Consider the following 22,027-nt stretch of genomic DNA (forward strand, 5'->3'; position numbering starts at 1 on the left):
TATAAGTCATCCACGAGGGTGACTGGGTGCAACAGCCCTTGCAGCTTGACTCACGGTGATGACAGCTTCTGTGTGCTTGCTTTCTGCTTCCTCCTGAAGCCTCTTGTGTTCCTCTTCAGGTCTGCCTGCAGTGGTGATGGCACCCTCTGCTTTGCTATGGGTCATGATGCAGCTTAACTGGGAAGGCAGAGAAGTGAGAGACAAGGCAGAGGGCAGCTGCTTCCCAAACTGGTGAATGTGGGTGGGTGTGACTCTCACTTCTGCAGAACTGGGGAGGAAGGGACCCATACACTCCTTATCACTGCTGGACAGCATCAGGGTGAACTGAGAACACAAATTGTTCACTTACACAAGGGCATTAGGGACTTTGTGCCATTGACAGTGATCCATGGATCTCCCTATTATAAATATTCAGCCCAACCTTAACTGGGCTGTGGTTCAGTGACAGAGAGGCACATACATTGCCTATGAAAGGTCTTAGGTTCCATCCCCACCATTGCTAGGTGCAGATGGGGGAAGATTTGGATCTGGAATCTTGGACAGATGCTACCAGTAAGTGATTGTGAGGTAGAGATGGCATAAGGCAGCTTCCTATGACCCTACCAAAAATATAAGGTAAAGGTAAAGGGACCATTAGGTCCAGTCGTGACCGACTCTGGGGTTGCGGCGCTCATCTCGCTTTACTGGCCGAGGGAGCCGGCGTACAGCTTCCAGGTTATGTGGCCAGCATGCCTAAGCCGCTTCTGGCGAACCAGAGCAGCGCACGGAAACGCCGTTTACCTTCCCGCCAGAGCGATACCTATTTATCTACTTGCACTTTGACGTGCTTTCGAACTGCTGGGTTGGCAGGAGCAGGGACTGAGCAACGGGAGCTCACCCCGTTGCGGGGATTTGAACCGCTGAACTTCTGATCAGCAAGTCCTAGGCTCTGTGAGTTAACCCACAGTGCCACCCGCATCCCTTACCGGAAATATAATCTGGAGTAAATAGATTCATTTTCCAGAATCCCAGACTCCAGATATCAATGGCTCTTTGAAAAGCATTCTGTTACCTTTAAAGCACACTCGAAGCATGTTTCCCCCCCTCAAAGAATTCTAGGCACTATAGTTCGTTAAGGGTTTCTGCGAACGATTACTTTGTGAGGGGCAAACTACAGTACCCATAATCCTTTGAGCAGGGGATATGCTTTCATAGAATCACAGCACTGTAGAGTTGGAAGGGACCCTACGGGTCATCTAGTCCAACCCCCTGCAATGCAGGAAAATGTCCCATACAGGGATCGAACCTGCAAGCTTGACATTAGCAGCAGCACGCTCTAACCAACTGAGCTATCCAGGCTTTGACTGTGCTTTAAAGGTATAAAGCTATGGTTTTCCCAGTAGTGATGTATGGAAGTGAGAGCTGGACCATAAAAAGGGCTGATCGCCAAAGAATTGATGCTTTTGAATTATGCTGCTGGAGGAGACTCTTGAGAGTCCCATGGACTGCAAGAAGATCAAACCTATCCATTCTGAAGGAAATCAGCCCTTAGTGCTCACTGGAAGGACAGATCGTGAAGCTGAGGCTCCAACACTTTGGCCACCTCATGAGAAGAGAAGACTCCCTGGAAAAGACCCTGATGTTGGGAAAGATGGAGGGCACAAGGAGAAGGGGACGACGGAGGACGAGATGGTTGGACAGTGTTCTCGAAGCTACCAGTATGAGTTTGACCAAACTGCAGGAGGCAGTGGAAGACAGGAGTGCCTGGCGTGCTCTGGTCCATGGGGTCACGAAGAGTCGGACACAACTAAACGACTAAACAACAACAACAACAACAGGCAAACTAAGGCCCGGGAGCTGGATCAGGCCCAATCGCCTTCTAAATCTGGCTTACAGCGTGTTTTTACATGAGTAGAATGTGTCCTTTTATTTAAAATGCATCTCTGGGTTATTTGTGGGGCAAAGGAATTCATTAATTTTAATTTTTTCCAAAATATAGTCCAGCCCCTCCACATGGTCTGAGGGACAGTGGACCGGCCCCCTGAAGAAAAAGTTTGCTGACCCCTGGCTATAGTGTGTGTCTGCAGTGTTCCTCCCACCCCACTACTCAGCCTTCTGCGGCCCCCCATGCTGGGCTCCCTCTCACCACAGCTCCCTAAAGTGGACTATTTAGGAATTCAAATAACAATGAAATATATAAATTTGTTTGAAGATAAGTATTTAAAAAAAAAGGGAAGAAATAAAAAGAGAAATGGAAATTTGGACAAGATTGAATTTAACACTCTGGGGTAGAACTTCATGCCTCTTCCATGGCGATGTGGAGGGAGTGGCCCTTTCATCCCACATGTAGCTACATTTCCCGAGTACCAAGCAGGTAAGTCATCCTCGCACATGTTTTCCCCTGCGCAACATGTGCCAGCATTCATGCGCTGGGCACATGCACACAGCACATTCTCTCTCTCTCTCTCTCTCTCTCTCTCTCTCTCTCTCTCTCTCTCTCGGTTCCGGTGTGCCCTGCTCAGATGCCAGGGTGTGCCCACACCAAACTGAGCGCACGGCTTTTGCGGAGGAGCTGGAAGTTGCAACAGAGACCTGCCTCCCTTTTCTGTTTGGTCTCTACGTACATTCCATCCCCCAAAGGGAAACAACTTGAGGTTAATTAGGCAACTGGCAGGATGACACTCGCAGTGGCAGAAGTCCAGCAGAACTCATGAAAACGACTTCCTCGGAGGGGGCGAGGGCTCCTTGGCCTGGCTGCAGCATCTTTCCCTTGCACTCCATAACCCGCCGCACTCCGCAGAAACAAGCCAAGAACCCGCACCCTTCTGTTCTCGCTCCTGCTTTCCTCCGCTCCTAAGGAATCCTGCTTTTGTTATATGGGAAGAGGGGGGTGGAATTGCAACGCAGAAGAGTTTAGCAGATATATTTGGAGAGGACACACATAAACACACACACACACACACACACACTCCTGCATAAGCAACCTGACTGCCAAACCTGAATTGCAGCAGCGAGAGCAGCTGAACAGCTAAGGCAGCTGCTGTTGAGTTTCAGTCTGCCTGTGGTGCAGGTTTTTCAAGTCACACACACACACACACACACACACACACACACCCCTGCCTGTCACACACTCCTTCTCTCATTCATACACTCACACACATGCAGAAAGGAGCTGTTTGAGGTTACCGCCTGCACAGGTACTTAAACATTCTTGGAGGATCTCGGCTGCTTAAAGAAGATCCGGTCCTTCCCCAGGTAAGTGCAAAACTGAGCAGAACGCATTGATCTGACCTGAGAGCCCAGGCTGAAGTTAATGGTACATTGATGCTCCTTCTCTGATGGAAGGCAAAAAGGGGTCAGGAATGGGCAACGAAGCCGGGGCAGCTTTAGGAAAGAAGATCCAGGAGGAGAGGAATGTCATTTGCTTCCAAACTACATGCTGCAGACAGAGAGCATTCTTCCTGCATCTTTGCTGCTGCTGCTTGTAGGTTTTTTGGATGCTGTTTTATAAAGCACTGCCGAGTGTGTGCCACTGGCAGAGCAACAGCAGAAGAGGAAAAAGAAAGATGCATTTACAATCTACATTTTGACAGTACAGGGAAGGAAGAGTCAAAAGGAACAAATAACAGAGGTGGGGGAGAGATAATGGCCAGCTCACTTTTGTGGACATTTTCATAGGTGTACTGATATGAGCATGTTGCCTTGATAAAGATTACCTTAATATTTCTATGGTCACTCTTGACATGTCGTTGGTTTCAGCATCTAATAGCATTAGATAGTTGGCGTGAAACGGTGTTTTATGATGTGACAGCGACAGAACACCCAAACGATGCTGACGAGTCCAAAGTACTCAGATTTGGAGAGGGAAGTGTTACATTTCAAAAAGACAACTTGAATGCTGAATTCAAAACGTAACTTCCCCACTGAAAATCTGAGCAGCTACACATGTGTACCAGACTCCAAATATTTACAAGTATTCACTTTGGCTTCACAATCCTGCCTTTTGCAAAAGTGTATTGGACATTTATGGTACCTTATGTAGGAAACTGCTCATTTACAATGTACCAGTTGAGCCAGGGGGAACAGGCAATGAGGATCCTTTTGCGTTTGGCGTGTCTTCAAAGGCAAAAGTTTCCCCTTCGTATCCGCAAAGTGGCTTCTTTGAAATCAGCCGCGAAAGTCAGACTTGTTTTCTCCAACTGTCAAGATTCTAATTTTTTTAATGGATGCAAATTTTACCGGCTAGTAACCACCAGCCATCAAAAGTCAACAAACTATGCAAAATCCTCGAGAGGTGGTCATATTGTATATAGAAAAATCATGTGTGAAATAATGCTTTGTGACTGTTAAGGTTTGCTTATCGTTTGCCAAACTCCAGGTTGTATACATGCCATACATTTAAAGCACATCTAAAGCGCATGAGGTCCTCCAGAGAATTCTGGGAACTGTAGTTTGTTAAGGATGCTGAGGGTTGAAGCTCTGTGAGGGAGGAAACTACACTTCCCAGAATTCTTTGAGAGAAACCATGTGCTTTATATGCACCGGGTATACGCAGCCCCTGTTCGCCTTGTTCATTCTGCTGTGGTCCCTTGTAAGCTCAGCAAACTCTAGTTTGGTAAAAAAAAAAACCATGGAATGTATGTGTTTCCCTATAAAGATAGCCTATGGCCCTTTCCATGAGGATAGCGCTTGCCAGCAGTTTGTTCTGAGGAGCATGGAAGGAGTGAGAAATAAACAGAGGCTAAGAATAGCAACTTGAGCAATGGCTTTCAGCAAGATCCAGGGACCATTGAAAGGCTGTGCTGAGCGCTGCAGGGCTCCAGAAACATGCATTATTCAGGTGTACACTTGTCAAATTATGACAGAGCTAGGAAGAAAAGAGCATGTTAAACAGAGAGGTTTCTCTTTCTGGCGGAATGAGAAGCCTGCTGTTTGTTCTTGGAAGACAACCGCCAGCCAAATACCTGCTATTCAAACAAGCTGTTTGATAAGTGATATTTGTTTGATGCTCTTTCACCTGTTCCCTAGGTTCCTCAGCAAAAATAATTCCAGGGACAGGTCACTGAGGCAGGTGGCCAGGGTGACATTTGAGGACTCAGCTGAATGCATCAGGTGCCCAGTTTCAGAAGTGCCAATCTCTGTCATATTAACGCTCCCGGAAGCTTTTTCACCTTTCAGTTGGGGTGGGGCAAGGTTCTTGGCAAGGCTCGAAGGCCTGCTCCTGAAGATCGTTAAGATTAAATTGCAAAAAAGCACACACAGAGACACAAAAACAAAGAGTGTTTTGGAGGAGCATTTGTTGTGGTTGCTTGGTGCTAGCTTGTCATTGCAACATTATCAAGTGGGGTCAAAGAACCATCTTTTTTCAAAAAGAGTTGTGTGCTTCTGACATGTAACATCAATCCATTTCCTTGTTAATAGTACTGTTGTGGCTCAGGGCAGATGTGGATGTTGGTGGAAAGTTGAACCCCTTTGTTTCCCTACCTTTTTTTTTGGTAATGTTAATGTGGGGGTGCAGTTGAAGGACTGGCACAATGGGTAAGAGAAGGCTGCTTCAATATTTCCCTACAGGCCAGTTCTCCCCTGCTGCAGCTTGTTGTTGTTGTTTAGTTGTTTAGTCGTGTCCGCCTCTTCGTGACCCCCTGGACCAGAGCACACCAGGCACTCCTGTCTTCCACTGCTTCCCACAGTTTGGTCAAACTCATGCTGGTGGCATCGAGAACACTGTCCAACCATCTCGTCCTCTGTCGTCCCCTTCTCCTTATGCCCTCAATCTTTCCCAATATCAGGGTCTTTTCCAGGGAGTCTTCTCTTCTCATGAGGTGGCCAAAGTATTGGAGCCTCAGCTTCAGGATCTGTCCTTCCAGTGAGCACTCAGGGCTGATTTCCTTCAGAATGGAGAGGTTGGATCTTCTTGCAGTCCATGGGACTCTCAAGAGTCTCCTCCAGCACCAGGATTCAAAAGCATCAATTCTTCGGTGATCAGCCTTCTTTATGGTCCAGCTCTCACTTCCATACATCACTACTGGGAAAACCATAGCTTTGACTAGACGGACAGTTATCTTCCTTCAAACATCTACCCCAACTAGACTCCAAACATGGACGTGATCTGCCTGGGGAGAGGGGTGGAAAACCACAGGCAATGGCATTTGCAGAGGAGGGTTGGCAGGCATCCCAGTGGCCAGATCTTCCTTCCTCCCGCTTTCCCAACCCTCTTGCAGCCTCCACCCCTGCAATATCTTAGGAAACATGGGATGGAGACATGTTTGCCAAGGTATCGCCTGAGCAACATCTTAAGACATTAGTTGCTCTCTGCCCACAGATGACTGTCTCCAGCTCACCTATACTCAGGCTTTAGCTACTGAAAATGGTGGAGCTAAGAGAGCCTTATCTATTAATTTCAATGTGTCTGGTCTGAGTAGGACTTACATTGGAAACAACCCGGGCCTGATGGGAATGGCTTCCTGCTGCGTGCAGGGCTAGCTCAGGCTGGGTTGGCAACTCAACTGCCAATTAAGAAGTGCCACTTGCTTAGGGATTTTACTGGCCTGACCAGAATTTTACTGTTTGGGCCAGCAGCCAGCTGTGGAAGATTCACAGCCAGACTAAAAATCCAGTTGAGGTGTGTGTGTGTGTGTGTGTGTGTGTGAGAGAGAGAGAGAGTTGGTGCACACACATGCACCATACCCTTCAACATTTCTCTGATAAAAATAGGTATGTCCTATTCCATAATATTGGGACGCGGGTGGCGCTGTGGGTTAAACCACAGAGCCTAGGACTTGCCGATCAGAAGGTTGGCGGTTTGAATCCCCACGACAGGGTGAGTTCCCGTTGCTCGGTCCCTGCTCCTGCCAACCTAGCAGTTTGAAAGCACATCAAAGTGCAAGTAGATAAATAGGTACCGCTCCAGCGGGAAGGTAAACGGCGTTTCCGTGCGCTGCTCTGGTTCGCCAGAAGCAGCTTAGTCATGCCGGCCACGTGACCCGGAAGCTGTACGCCGCCTCCCTCGGCCAATAAAGCGAGATGAGCGCCGCAACCCCAGAGTCGGTCACAACTGGACCTAATGGTCAGGGGTCCCTTTACCTTTATTCCATAATAATAAGGATAATAATTTTATTATTTATACCCCGCCCATCTGACTGGGTTGCCCAGCTACTCTGGGCAGCTTCCTACTTGCATAAAAACATAATAAAACATCAAACATTAAAAAAAAAAATCTTCCCTATACAGGGCTGCCTTCTGAAGGTTGTATAGTTACTTATCTCCCTGGCTCTGGGGTCTCATGACTCCATCATACCTGCAAACATTTCATCCTGGGTGACGCGGGCGCTGCTAGGCAGTTGAAGCGCATGTGTATTCTGTCCATTTCCTACACCCAACCGCACGGCCCCGGACCCTGGCAACCCATGCTAGGCCACTATATGGAGCTGCCTTTCAAAAGGGGACAGGAACCTGTGTTTGTCCAAAATAGCGCCACCACGCTGTTAACTGGGACTGGCCAATATAGATTATGCTGGCACCATAATATTGGGACGCGGGTGGTGCTGTGGGTTAAAGCCTCAGTGCCTAGGACTTGCCGATCGAAAGGTCGGCGGTTCGAATCCCCGTGGCGGGGTGCGCTCCCGTTGCTCGGTCCCAGCGCCTGCCAACCTAGCAGTTCGAAAGCACCTCCGGGTGCAAGTAGATAAATAGGGACCGCTTACTGACAGGAAGGTAAACGGTGTTTCCGTGTGCTGCGCTGGCTCGCCAGATGCAGCTTGTCACACTGGCCACATGACCCAGAAGTGTCTCCGGACAGCGCTGGCCCCCGGCCTCTTAAGTGAGATGGGCGCACAACCCTAGAGTCGGACACGACTGGCCCGTATGGGCAGGGGTACCTTTACCTTTACCTATGTTGTCAGAACTGGCTACCAGTTTGTTTCCAGGAGACTCAGTTCAAAATTCTCATGTTCAGTTTTAAAGCTAGAAGTGGCTTGAGGCCAAGCGAGCTGGAGGATATGCACATCCACACCTTTCTGGACTGTAAGGTCATCTTCAGAGGCCCTTCTCCAGCTATACCTATGAAATGAGGGGTGACAGATGATTAATGGGAATAGGGCATTTTCAGGGGTGGTGCCTCAGTGCCTCATCTCCAGGGAGGCTCTCCTAAGGCCCACATTGTAGTATTGTCAGCGCCAGGTGAAGCCCTTTTGTATTGTCCTTTCAGGCCTTTCAGAAAGTGCATTTGAGATCATTTGCACAGCTGTCTCTTCTGTGGTACGTTTTGACTCTATACCGTGCTGTATCTCAGATGTCGTGTGCATTGTGCATCGTGATTTAAATATTTTTAGTTTAAACCGTCCAGAAAACTTTGGTTATTGGGTAGTATAGAAATGCAAGAAATTAAATAAAGAGAGAGGAGTAGTCAGCCAGACCATAACCCCCACACCCCGCCAACCCTCTGCCAATTGCCGTATTAGTTTAATTGACATATTAGTTTCTATATTAGTTTCATCCCCATTCAGGTATTATAAATTTATTTATGTATTTATTGAAAATACGTATAGCTCACACTTTTTCTAAAAACGCAACAAGGCAGTATGCAGTGCTCTAAATGACAACAAAGTCAATAAAAACATTGGTATAAATTATTTATTTGAATGCTTAGAGACCACACTTTCCCTAAAAATACGGCAAGGCGATAGACCACACACAAGCCAATGTAAGACCATTAAAAACCAATAAATGATGATGCACTGAACTCTTGGGTTGGAAATGACTCAGTATGTTCAAACGGACATTGAAAGTGGGATCATGTATAACCGCTCCAATAATACCATCATGAGCACTAATAGCACACCCTCCAACATAAGTAAAGGTAAAGGGACCCCTGACCATTAGGTCCAGTCATGACCGCCCCTGGGGTTGCGGCGCTCATCTCGCTTTATTGGCCAAGGGAGCCAGTGTACAGCTTCCGGGTCATGTGGCCAGCATGACTAAGCTGCTTCTGGCGAACCAGAGCAGCGCACGGAAACGCCGTTTACCTTCCCGCCAGAGTGGTACCTATTTATCTACTTGCACTTTGATGTGTTTTTGAACTGCTAGGTTGGCAGGAGCAGGGACTGAGCAATGGGAGCTCACCCCGTCACGGGGATTCGAACCGCCGACCTTCTGATCGGCAAGTCCTAGCCTCTGTGGTTTAACCCACAGTGCCACCAGCATTGTGCACCATGCTGGGAGCATGACACCCCAAACCAGGATGTCCTGATTTAATTGGGGCAGTTGAGGGTATGAAATAATCGTGAGTGCACGATAAACAGACTAGTCCGGAAGAGCCCTAACTCTCCAACCTATTCTCGCTGATTTGGTTCCACTGGAAGAAGACACTGTGGCACTTGACACATTGCCACGGCTCTTTGCTGGCACCGCTCGGCGAATTAATATGCAGAGCCAACCTTGGCCTACTCGAGCTTTTCGCAGGGGGGCTGAGCACCACAGCACAGCTATTCTCTCCTCGGGACCCAAGAGCTGCCAAAGGGTTGCTGAGTGAGCAGGGAAGAACGAGCAACAAAGCTGTGCTTCCTGGAAGACAGGCTGGTTTGGGATTAAGTTTCTATTCAAATTGGGGACAGAACAATCCCAAAACAACCTTTGGTGAATGAGCCCAGTGTGCTCTACGGCTCCATCCTTGGGAGTGCCAGGTCAGCCGGTTGCTGTTAGCAGGTAGCTAATGATTGTTGGGGCGAATGCAGGAGTTATATAAAGCTGTATTTCAGTAAAGGCTATTCAGACAGAAATGAAGGGGGCATCACCAAGTTTGCACGTGCTTCCTACAGTCCTCAACATTCCCGTTCGCATTTGTTAGGCAAAACACGGATTTCATATTTTAAAATGCGAGTTTGCTAAGTGCTCTGTCAGCACGGTAGATACGGCTTGAGGGGGAAACAAAATTTGGCATTAAGTAGCTCTTTGCATGTAAGGTGCAGTTGTGTGTGGCTTAAAAAAAATGCAAATAGCATCAGCTGTGGTGCTAATAATTATCTGGACTGCAGCAGGTAAGGGCCGGAAAATTCATCTTGCCACAGACCTGAGGAAGATCCCTTTTCTGAATCTGGTATTTGCTTTGAAAATCCCCAGAAGAGATTAATGGGGGGGTTTCTTCTTAATGCAAGTAGCAGCTTAGAGGGGGGCTGCCCCTTGGCGACCACAAGATGGGGAGGAAAGGGTTAAATTTCCCTACCAACTCCTACTTTGGACTACTGCAATGCGCTCTACGTGGGGCTACCTTTGAAGGTGACCCAGGAACTACAACTAATCCAGAATGCGGCAGCTAGACTGGTGACTGGGAGCGGCCGCCGAGACCACATAACACCGATCTTGAAAGACCTACATTGGCTCCCAGTACGTTTCCGAGCACAATTCAAAGTGTTGGTGCTGACCTTTAAAGCCCTAAATGGCCTCGGTCCAGTATACCTCCACCCCCATCGGCTTTTTTGGTAGTGGCGCCTGCCCTGTGGAACGCCCTCCCATCAGATGTCAAAGCGATAAACAACTACCTGACATCCAGAAGACATCTTAAGGCAGCCCTGTTCAGGGAAGTTTTTAATGTGTGACATTTTAGTGTATTTTTGGTTTCTGTGGAAGCCGCCCAGAGTGGCTGGGGAAACCCAGCCAGATGGGCGGGGTACAAATAAAATAATAATAATAATAATAATAATAATAATAATAATAATAATAATAATAATAATAATATACTTTGCTCCTGATAATTATCAGACCCACACAGATGATGCCGTCTTCATAAAAAAAACAAACCTGCAGTTTAAGCGTAAACACCTTAGTAGCATGAAGGCTGTCTAAGATATTCCTCTTTCAATAAGCTTCCTGCCTACAGAGTTGTTTGCTTCACTGACTTCCGAATTGGTTCTTGCAGGTTCTATTTATGGAACGCGTTGTGGTGGGGGTGTCACAATTTACTGACATGAGCCTTTGCTGCCAGCCAAACTGGATGTGCCAATCTGCTCGTGTGCAGGATTAAGTCTCCCTAGGAACACGGGGCTGGTCCACCTTGGAGCATTAGTTAGCATTATCCAATTTCCTTTGCTTCACATTAGACCAGAGTAGTCCACACCCACAAGGACTTGAATTTGGATATGAGGAGCAACTTCAGTCTTTCCCCATGAGCACAGATCAGCTGACTGCATTTTGTTTTGTTTTGCATTCTTTGGGAAGGGGAGAACGAAACTCTGCAGGAACCATCAGTTTCAGGTAAAAAAGTAAGTCATCTTCCCCAACCCACCCAACCATGCTGCACTTTAAAAATGGGATGCGGGTGGCGCTGTGGTCCCCTCTTGGGCCTGCTGATCAGAAGGTTGGTGGTTCGAATCCCCACGACTGGGTGAGCTCCCGTTGCTCTGTCCTGGCTCCTGCCAACCTAGCAGTTCAAAAGCACACCAGTGCAAGTAGATAAATAGATACCACTGTGGTGGGAAGGTAAATGGCGTTTCCATGCGCTCTGGTTTCTGTCACGGTGTCCCATTGTGCCAGAAGCGGTTTAGTCATGCTGGCCACACGACCCGGAAAGCTGTCTGTGGACAAACTCTGACTCCCTTGGCCTGAAAGCGAGATGAGCGCCGCAACCCCATAGTCGCCTTTGACTGGACTTAACCATCCAGGGGTCCTTTACATTTTTTTTTAACCTTACTTTAAATCCCTGATTTAAATCCCCAGTTCACTTTTAAACCTGGGAGAATCAGCAGGATGGGAGCTGCCATGTTCAGGGTATTTAATTAATTAATTATAATTAATAGTTAATTAATTAATTAATACACCACCTTTATCTTCCAGGGACCCTGAGGTGGTGTACATGGTTCTCCTCCTCCCCATTTCATCCTCACAGGAACCCTGTGAGGTAGGTTAGGTTACGAGATTGCGACTGGCCCAAGGACGCCCAGTGAGCTTCATAGAATCATAGAGTTGGAAGAGACCACAAGGGCCATCGAGTCCAACCCCCTGCCAAGCAGGATACACTATCAGAGCACTCCTGACATATGGTTGTCAAGCCTCTGCTTAAAGACCTCCAAAGAAGGAGACTCCACCACACTCCTTGGCAGCAAATTCCACTGTCGAACAGCTCTTACTGTCAGGAAGTTCTTCCTAATGTTTAGGTGGAATCTTCTTTCTTGTAGTTTGGATCCATTGCTCCGTGTCCACTTCTCTGGAGCAGCAGAAAACAACCTTTCTCCCTCCTCTATGTGACATCCTTTTATATATTTGAACATGGCTATCATATCACCCCTTAACCTCCTCTTCTCCAGGCTAAACATGCCCAGCTCCCTTAGCCGTTCCTCATAAGGCATCGTTTCCAGACCTTTGACCATTTTGGTTGCCCTCCTCTGGACACGTTCCAGTTTGTCAGTGTCCTTCTTGAACTGTGGTGCCCAGAACTGGACACAGTACTCCAGGTGAGGTCTGACCAGAGCAGAATACAGTGGCACTATTACTTCCCTTGATCTAGATGCTATACTCCTATTGATGCAGCCCACTCATGGCTGAGTGGAGATTCAAACCCTTCTCTCCCAGGTTTGAGTCCAACGCTCTAACCATTAGGCCACCCTGGCTCTCCGGGGGAGTGAATTAGGCAAGTCGCTTCAAGGAACAGTCACTGCCCAGTGGATTTCTTTATCACTAAAGTACTTGTGTTAGTTGACTTACCGGGTTGTCAGCACTATGTGTTACAAAAGGCTCTTTTGTGAACAATCACTGTTAATAAGGTAACAATCATTGGGCCTCTCCAGACTGATGTTTATTGCAGGTGTATTCTGCAATATATAGTACCTGTCCTTGTCATAGTGCATTTGTGGTGAATTTGTTTTGCTTTATTAGGGTGTTTCAAGGCAGGAGGCTTGTGACTCAAGGACCTGTCCCCCGCTTGAGAATAATAGACACGTGGACACAGTATATTAGGTTAATGGGCAAAGAAGGCCACAACTTTATTGATTACAGCATGTGAGAAGGTATTGGCTTAGGCATTGGACAACTCCAAATTTGACTCCACCCGCTCGGAGAGGGGTGAGTCTAACAAGGGGTTAACCACCAGTAGGGGGAGCCTGTTGATGCAAATACAACTAGAAGCTCTCCCCTGATGTCACCGGGGGTCGTGCCATGGCCCCCCGCCACACAGGGCATCGGACAGGATCCACGACCACCGGATTCCTTTAACGGAATAACCAAAAGTGAAGGGGTAGGCGATGGCCACACCTTGCCCTTCCATACACCAACAACACATTCCAGTGCCTAACCACCCAATACCAAGAAAGTTGTGACGATTGCTATGAGGTAGGCGGGGGAAAACCAAGAGGCCGGTGCCAATTCGCCAATTGGAAAAAAAAACTCCTACCGGGCCGCCCGGGCAACCAGGGCGACCAACCATGGGTCCATAGCAAGGTCAAGTGAGAAGCTACGCACTAAAGGGAGTGGTGGGTGGGTGACTCGTGAAAATCAGTAGCGCAGTGGGGGAGAGGGGAGAGCTGGCGCGGCCACATTTGAGCAGCTAAACCACGCCCCTGCAGTGTCACCCGATTGGGTGCCCAACTGGGAGGTGTGGCGCGCCAGCGATGATGAGAGGGCAGGGGGCAGAACGCCCCCTGCGTGATGCGGGGGTCGGCTCCTGCTCACAACCCCTCCCCCTGGGAGGAGGAGAGACTTTAGTGTGCAAGTCTTGCTGGTTTTGTCGCTGTCCGTTTTTGCCATCCCTTTTACAGGTCCAGTGGCGTAGCGTGGGTTGTCAGCACCTGGGGCAAGGCAAGTAATTTGCGCCCCCTAACCCGTGGATTTGCGCCCCCTGACCCATGGATTTGCCCTAACCCCAGATGTTGCGCCCGGTGCGGCCGGCCCCCCCTGCACCCCCCACGCTACGCCACTGTACAGGTCTGATACTTTGCTGCTGTGGGCAGGGGGTTGGACTCGATGGCCCTTGTGGTCTATTCCAACTCTATGATTCTATGATTTTGTTCAACTAGCAGGATGGGCAATGACAGAACATGGGCAGGACTTGGGCTGTAGCACTTCCTATCTCCTTGGAAACCTTTCTCTGCACCCTCTTTTATACACATGCTTCTCCATTGTTACCACATTATTGCTATCTGGAAGGCCTGTGGTGCAAAAAAGAAGTGAGACACACAGACATTTGTGGCATGAAAAGCTATAGGATTTTGAATAAAGGTGCACAATATGCACTAAATGGGAACGAAGCTCCCCAAAACTTTTGCAGGTGCAAATAATATTAAAAGCAGGGTCACGGATGATTGCCCCAATACCATTGAGAGTGCAAATCCTGATGAATGCTCAATAAGGAGGACGTCTGAAAGAGGTGACTGTCTGTACTTTTGGGATTCCAGTGCCTCCTGAACATGTGTACCGTGTACAGTGGTACCTCGGGTTAAGTAGTTAATTCATTCCAGAGGTCCATTCTTAACCTGAAACTGTTCTTAACCTGAAGCACTACTTTAGCTAATGGGGCCTCCCACTGCTGCTGCACCGCCAAAGCACGATTTCTGTTCTTATCCTGAAGCAAAGTTCTTAACCCGAGGTACTATTTCTGGGTTAGTGGAGTCTGTAACCTGAAGCGTATGTAACCTGAAGCGTATGTAACCCGAGGTACCACTGTACATGCATGCTCAGGTTTAACCTTCACGCATCTGACGAAGTGGACATTAGTCCACCAAAGTTTGTGCAACAGTTCATTAATCCTCAAGGCTCTTTGTTGTGTTTACTTCAAAGAAGATCCATCAACAGCATCAAAGTCATATAATGGTAAAAAAAAAAAATCACTTTCAAAGGATACAAAGGATATCTTGGTGTTATTTTTGTATCTCTCTGCAGAGGCTTAAATATTGCCAAAGAGCATCACGTCCGGTGGTTTAGATAGATCTGGAGACAGGAGATGTAATCAATTTCCTTCTGTGGCTTTGCGCTTCTCTGTTAACCTTGGTGAAGTTTCTTTGCCATTCTGCGTCTCAGTTTTGCTGCTTCTGAAATGTTGATACCAGTATCTGCATCAACATCCCCAAAACTGCTTTCCTGTTTTTTTCCAAAACTTTCAAGGGTTGTGGTTGAAACCTCTAAAGGTGGGAAGGAACAGCTGAAAAGCCTGGGGAGGATGAGTGAGAGTCAGTACCAGTTTTACTACATTTTAGCAGTTTTATTGTGTTTCCAAATAATGCCAGCACAGAGCAGTTTGATATTGAAAAATGGTACTAGGGACTGAGTTAACCAGAACTCTAAGGATGTTCTAGGCAGGCAAGAACAACGTGCTGCCTCTGATCCTGGAGTCGCTGATAGCATTTTTCCTCCATGAATTTGTGTATTTCTGTGTGCAGATCTAACCATATGTTGAAAGCACATCCAACATACATTTAAAGCACATGACGTCTCCCAAGGAATCCTGGGAACTGTGGCTTGTTGAGGATGCTGGGAATTGTAGCTCTGTGAGGGGAAAACCAGAGTTCTCATGATTCTTTGGGGGAAGTTATGTGTTTTAAATGTGTGTTGGATGTGCTTTAAATGCATGGCATAGATCTCAGTCATCCCTAGTAGTCATCCCTGAAGAAGCAGTGGCGAAACTAGGCTTTATTTCAGCCAGGTCAAAGACCCAATTTGGCGCCCCCATGCACATTCACTCTCTCTCTCTCTCTCTCTCTCTCACACACACACACACACAGCATTAATGACACCGCTCTGGAGGCTTCACCTGGGGCAAAAACCCTGGCTAGACCCTCCCTCCACCTTGTAGCTACAACCCTGGAAGAAGTCCTATATGAAAGGCAAAAGTTTGCCTACTAGATTCTCCACTCCCAATTACCTCCAGTGATTTTTCCCCCTTCCAGTTGTTGAAGTCAAAATAAGGTCAAATGTCAGTTCTGAACAGCAGCTAGGAGGGTGATTTGGGGGTGGCAAAGCTGTAGGTTAAACATCACCCCCCTAAATCCCCCCCCCCCCCGCTGAGGCTGTTCTTCTGTTCTTTCTTTTTTCTTTTTTAAAGACTGTGTTGAAAGTTCTTGCGAATAATATGCTGTTAAGTCCTACACATTTAAATTTCTAAAACTGGGGGGGGGGGGGAACCACACCGGCCACCAAGCAGGAGAAATTGCAGTCCATTAGGGAATCATGAGCCACAGCAACCCTAACAATATAATTCTTTCCTTGTCTGCTGAATTATTTACTGAGTTACCCATTCCTAATTCAGGAGAGTCCTTTTTTGAGAAATGAGGAAATGGGTTTGGTTTCAGATGCAGCTCAGCAAACATAAAACCAACACGCTATTTATAAACAGAACAGCCAATTCCGGGTATTCCGCCTCGCTTTAGCACCACCTCAAAAAGTGGGTGACCTTGACAGGGACAGAATGGGATGTCCGAGGGCATGTGCGTGCGCTCGCGAGACGTCTTTCTGCACAAATGCACACAATATATGAAGGAGCAGGCCTTTGGGTGCATTGACGTCATGGTGATGTCTGGTCGTTGCCACATGTTGCTTTGCTCTATGCATTGGGCATGTTGTGTGGGTGGCGAGTGACTTGAAGGAACTTCCAGAGATTCTGCGGTAATAGTCGTCGGTGTGGCTGCACTGTATCAACACCACGACTCTTCCAGTGCTTTGTATTTTGCTGTCAGGTGTGCAGAGGATGGTGACTTAAACTGCAGCTTGCAGCGGCTGTTGTAGCAGAAGCATAGCTGTCAACTTTTCCCTTTTCTTGTGAGGAATCCCATTCAGTATAAGGGAATTTCCCTTAAAGAAAGGGAAACGTTGACAGCTATGAGCAGAAACCATCGGATTGGCCTGCCCAGGTCATCTCAACAAGGAGCTTGATCTCTTCATTCATTCTAAACGCAAAGTGGGAAATGCCAAATAAAATGGTCTTGCGAATCGTGAACAGAATCCAACAAGCTACTTGTTTCTCAGTTGATAGTTTCACCACAAACGAGCAGAAGTTGTCATTAACGGTGAAGCACCCGTGCCTTGGATTTTACACAGGGCGATCGTACATGCAGATTACAAATTCAGCATTTCACGTTTAAATGATGAATGGCAAGATTGGACAATTTTTCAGAAGGGTCTTAGCTCAGTGGTAGACCGTCTGCTTGGCATGTAGAAGGTCCCAGATCCTCTGTCTGGCATCGGCAGGCAAGACTCCTGAACCTGTGAAGAGTCACTGGCAGTCATTGTAGACCAGTGCAATCCCACTTTGGGTCCCCAGATGTTGTTGGACTACATCTCCCATCATCCTCAGACATCTTAGCCAATGATCAAGGATGACGGTAGTTGTAGTCCAACAAAGTCTGGGGGAACCAAAGATTGAAGAACACTAGTGTAGACAATTGTGAACTAGATGGACCAACAGTAGGACTCAGTAAGGCAGCATCCCCCCCAAAAATTGTTCCCCAAAAAATTGTTTCAGTTGCACCAAAGAGGGTGATTGGGTAATTAACTACATGCAGGGTTTGACTCTGCTGTCCCTATGCCTTTCTCCGCAGCTCCCTGTTGCAAGCAAACTTGTGCCAAGAGAAGATGTCCACCGAAACGGCAACCAGCCCCACAGAGGAACAGATAGAGATTCTGGAGTACAACTTCAACAAAGTCAACAAGCACCCGGACCCAGCCACCCTTTGCCTCATAGCTGCTGAGGCAGGACTGTCTGAGGAAGAGACTCTGGTGAGTGACTGAGCCGCAGAACGCAAAGGCCAGCTCTGACCCCAGGATCCAGGCCTGTAGGGACCATAGCCTCTCCCTTGGTCTCAGTGCTTTCAAAGTGTCTTCCTAACCACAGCCTCTCGCTGGCTGGAGATAGCTCAGTTGGTTAGAGTGTGGTGCTGATAACGCCAAGGTTGCAAGTTTGATCTCCATATAATCATAATCATCATCACAATAATTTTATTATTTATACCTTGCCCATTCAGGCTGGGTTGCCCCAGCCACTCTGGCAGGCAGCTTCCAATACATATAAACATATAATCAAACATCAAACATCGAAAAAAGACCCATTAAAAATGGGACAGCTATATATTCCTGCATTGCAGGGAGTGGGACTAGATAAAAGTTTTCCAAACTGTGTGTGGCGACACGTTAGCGTGTCGGCTGCAGTGTGTAGGTGTTTTGTGTGAATGCTCCCGGGGCTGGAAAGGGGTTAGTTTAACCTCCGGTTTGCTATTGAAACTGAATTAATGTGTCATGAAATGATATGTGTCCAAAAAGTGTGTCACCAACATGAAAAGTTTAAAAAGCTCTGGACTAGATGTTCCTCAGGGATGCGGGTGGCGCTGTGGGTTAAACCACAGAGCCTAGGGCTTGTGGATCAGAAGGTCGGTGGTTCGAATCCCTGCAATGGGGTGAGCTCCCGTTGCTCGGTCCCTGCTCCTGCCAACCTAGCAATTCGAAAGCACGCAGTGCAAGTAGATAAATAGGTACCGCTCCGGCGGGAAGGTAAGCGGCGTTTCCGTGCGCTGCTCTGGTTCGCCAGAAGCAGCTTAGTCATGCTGGCCACATGACCCGGAAGCTGTACGCCGGCTCCCCCAGCCAATAAAGCAAGATGAGCGCCGCAACCCCAGAGTCGGTCATGACTGGACCTAATGGTCAGGCGTCCCTTTACCCTTTACCTTTATATAGTGCATATTCCTCAGGGTCCCTCCCAACTCTACAATTCTATGATTCTCTCCCAAGAAAGCTGTTTGTCTTTCTCAACGTTTGCAACAGCAAGTGGTGACTTGGACATGTGAAACTGGTCAGCAGAACCACGGACAGGGCCTCTATGTCCCCACCTCACATTACCTCAGGGCCAAACTAGAAGTGGTGAATGGGGGTGGGTGGGTGGGGGTGTGACAGGGCCAGCCATGATTGCTGAATCAGAATAAATAGAAAAACCTTCTCCTTACTTCCCCGATTGTGCTTTTCCTCCCAGCATGATGTGTCTGTAGTGATGGAAGGAAAAGCAGGTTTGGCGGGAAGATCCAACCCCTGTCTCTAATTAAAATTAGACTTCCACCCCAACAAGCCTATTAATGAACAAGATAGGCATGTGATTTTTAATTATTTTTTTTTAAGGTGAATCTAATCTGGCCCTCAGTGGTTTTCATTCCATTAGGGACCATTCATTCAGCTATGAATCATCAACTTTTTGAGCAATCAAGCGACACAGAGCTGGCCTAACAGGGTTTTAGTACCTCTCTGGGGTACCTCCAATCATGTTGCTAGTGGTTTATCCTGCCCACCATGTGGTGAATTTTGTACTTCTGATGCCATTGGCACCCGCCATTAACAAGGGGTTGGGGTTACTTCATCACTGTCATGATTCCAAGCAATAAGATAGCAAATTGGCCAGGACTGTGGGTGGGAAACTTGATACCAACATGAGATCCCCATTGTGGTGAGGAGAATCTCTAGGTCTCTCGCTGGCTCAAGTCGGGCCCGAGGGGAGGCTGCCTTCCCTTCAGTCACATATTTCAGATCTACGTCACTCAGCTGAAGCCCAAATTAGGCTTTTCAGCACTGAAACTCAAGGTTTGTTTTTTCCCAAACCATTGCAGTATAAAATGTATGAAAATCTAAAGTATACACAATATGGGTTTTGAGATAGCAGCCCCTAGTCTGCTATTCTGGTTCTGCTCTTTTTCCTTTCCTGAGAATGTCTTGTTTCCTCCATGTTCTAAATAAGTCACTGCTTCCTATTTAGTCTGATTATATTTATTGTCCAAAAACAACAGCCTGCAGCCGCACGGGACAGAAATTCATAACTATTGAGCAATGTTCCCTTCTACCTTTGACAGCCCGATTTGCAGCAAATAACAGACGAGAGGAAAATAGCACAAAGAGGAAGGATTAAACTCTCTCGCTGACGCATTGTAGTCCCAATCTAGATTATCCCGCTCCCATAACAGCTTTTGCTGAGGAGCGAGAATTGCAATTTGTAAGTGTAATTTTTAAGGCACAGGTGCAGTGTAGATTAGGTTTGGCTCCTAATCTACAACGCAGCAGAAGGAAGTAGGAATGGAGTGGTGGAGTCTTGCAGTTCTCGAATGGACTGTACCACTTCAAGCTGCAAGTGGAGGACCATATTTTTAAAATGTCTCTTGTCCTGGGATGAGGACCCTCTCTGCATGTAGAAAGCTAGCAGGAAGTGGATTGTGCGGCAACCTTTCTCCCTGATGTGTGAATTTGCTCACCTGCAGGACCTGGACCTCCCCCCCCCCACAAAAGGACATTCTAAAATATATAATACCCCCCTGCAGTATGAAGTGGAAGTGGTACAGTCCACTCACTGTCCCGTCCCCCGGATCTACCATCACATTCTGCTGTGTATCTAGACCAGTGTTTCCCAAAGTTGGGTCTCCAGCTGTTTTTGGACTACAATTCCCATCATCCCTGACCACTGGTCCTCATAGCTAAGGATGATGGGAACTGTAGTTCAAGAACAGTTTGGGAAACCCCGAACTAGACCATCCCTGACTCCGCATTCTTCTTCCTGTGCATTCTGCACTCCCAGCAGCTCACCCTCAGTGAAATTACCATATGCCCTCCTCTGCATTTGTTGTGCCAGCTCAGTTTCTCTGTTTTCATCCTGCCATGTCTCTTTTGTTCCCCCAGAAATGGTTCAAGAAGCGTCTTGCGGAGTGGAGGAGGTCAGAAGGGCTGCCTTCGGAGTGTGGGTCTGTCCGAGACTGACTTGAGCTCTCCTTCCAGAGACAATCCTAGAAAGCTGATGGCGTCCATCGATTAATTCTTGCTGCGGAACATGTTACTATCAAAACTAATTGTGTCTGTTATTTAACCTGCTGCCTTATTTAAAATGTACATAACCTGAGGGGGGGTAAATAATGATATAAAACCATATAGATATACCTATATATATGCAAGTTGTAATGTATTCTTGTATAGAAATTATAAAGGAAGACCTGCAACTGCCGCTGGCTGCAGCTCCTTTCAAAGTGGCATGGAGTAGTTTAGGATTAATGTAAGAACATTCGCCTTGATTCGTGGCAAAGCTAATAATATGAACAAGAAGACTTAGCAGGGGGAAATGGTCTGTCCATCGCCTGCCACGGGATCTCAAAAAGTGAGCTCACTTGAAGAGCACAGGAAATCAACATCGAGAAAACCAACTGCATTGGCAAAAAGTTGGGGTGCGATTTCAGTGTGTAGGCAATGATGAATGCAGAGAGGTAGCCTTGCAGGAAACCAAACTGAACATTGGGCGTTGCGTCGGCAGCAAGGGTTGGGCCATGCCCACATGCCCTGGGCACCATGAAGACACCCTCCACCACGGCACACTAGGGGAAATCCCTGCAGCAGGACATCTAGCCTCACTAGCCCCAGACAGGTGCAAACTGATAACTGATATCAATGTATCTCGACCCACTATTGGTCAGTGCAGCCAGATTCTTCCACCCCACTCCCCAGATCCCTGGCCTTAATTTGTTCGACGTTAGTCCACTAACCTTGAATGGTTTGGTGTAAAGTGCCTAGCATGCAGGTACGAACGCCCATGCTGCCCAGTATCAGGATTGGATCGTGCCCGTACTTCATTTGATGCCAGTGTTACTGAATGAAAATCTGTGCATGCTTACGCCGTTGCCGCATTTATTTTATTGTATTCCGAAAGGGATTCCCTCTAAATTAAAAGGAGTATTTCCCTCCAAATGTGCGAATAAAAATGGAAGTTAAATCAGACTGGATATGCATGCTTCTGGTTGATTTGGTCACCCTGTCAGTTTATCATCTAAAGGTCCACCCCTGGTGTTCTCGTATGACCAAGAAACAGAAGCCAAGAAGGGCCAGCAGCAGTTTTTCTCAAAGTAGGCGATACTGCTCCCTGTGGGTCGCTGGAACGATCCAGGGGGTGGTAGTAGCCTTGGGTGCAATTGGGGAATAAAAATAAAGGGGGTGGTAGAAGCATAATGAAAGAAGAAAATGTTGGAAAACCATTTGTACATGTCATGTAAGGTAAAGGTAAAGGGATCCCTGACCATTAGGTCCAGTCGTGGCCGACTCTGGGGTTGCGGCGCTCATCTCGCTTTAT

The 22,027-nt window shown here is 47.5% G+C and overlaps 1 protein-coding gene across 3 annotated transcripts; it reads left to right on the forward strand.

Moving 5' to 3' along the window:
* Positions 1-2,552: 2,552 nt before the first annotated feature.
* Positions 2,553-21,683, forward strand: HOPX (HOP homeobox). 3 transcript variants are annotated; one of them, XM_028712925.2, is made up of 3 exons: positions 2,553-3,234; positions 17,493-17,670; positions 20,596-21,683. In XM_028712925.2, the coding sequence occupies exons 2-3, from the start codon at positions 17,527-17,529 to the stop codon at positions 20,671-20,673; spliced, it is 222 nt and encodes a 73-aa protein (XP_028568758.1). In that variant the 5' UTR covers positions 2,553-3,234; positions 17,493-17,526; the 3' UTR covers positions 20,674-21,683. The 3 variants fall into 3 exon arrangements, with proteins under 3 accessions (XP_028568758.1, XP_077777386.1, XP_077777387.1); XM_077921260.1 differs by lacking the exon at positions 2,553-3,234 and adding an exon at positions 11,168-11,234; XM_077921261.1 differs by lacking the exon at positions 2,553-3,234 and adding an exon at positions 11,199-11,226.
* The last annotated feature ends 344 nt before the right edge of the window (positions 21,684-22,027 follow it).

The sequence above is a fragment of the Podarcis muralis genome, chromosome 17 (genome assembly GCF_964188315.1).
Source record: "Podarcis muralis chromosome 17, rPodMur119.hap1.1, whole genome shotgun sequence".
In the NCBI taxonomy this organism is placed as follows: Eukaryota; Metazoa; Chordata; class Lepidosauria; order Squamata; family Lacertidae; genus Podarcis; species Podarcis muralis.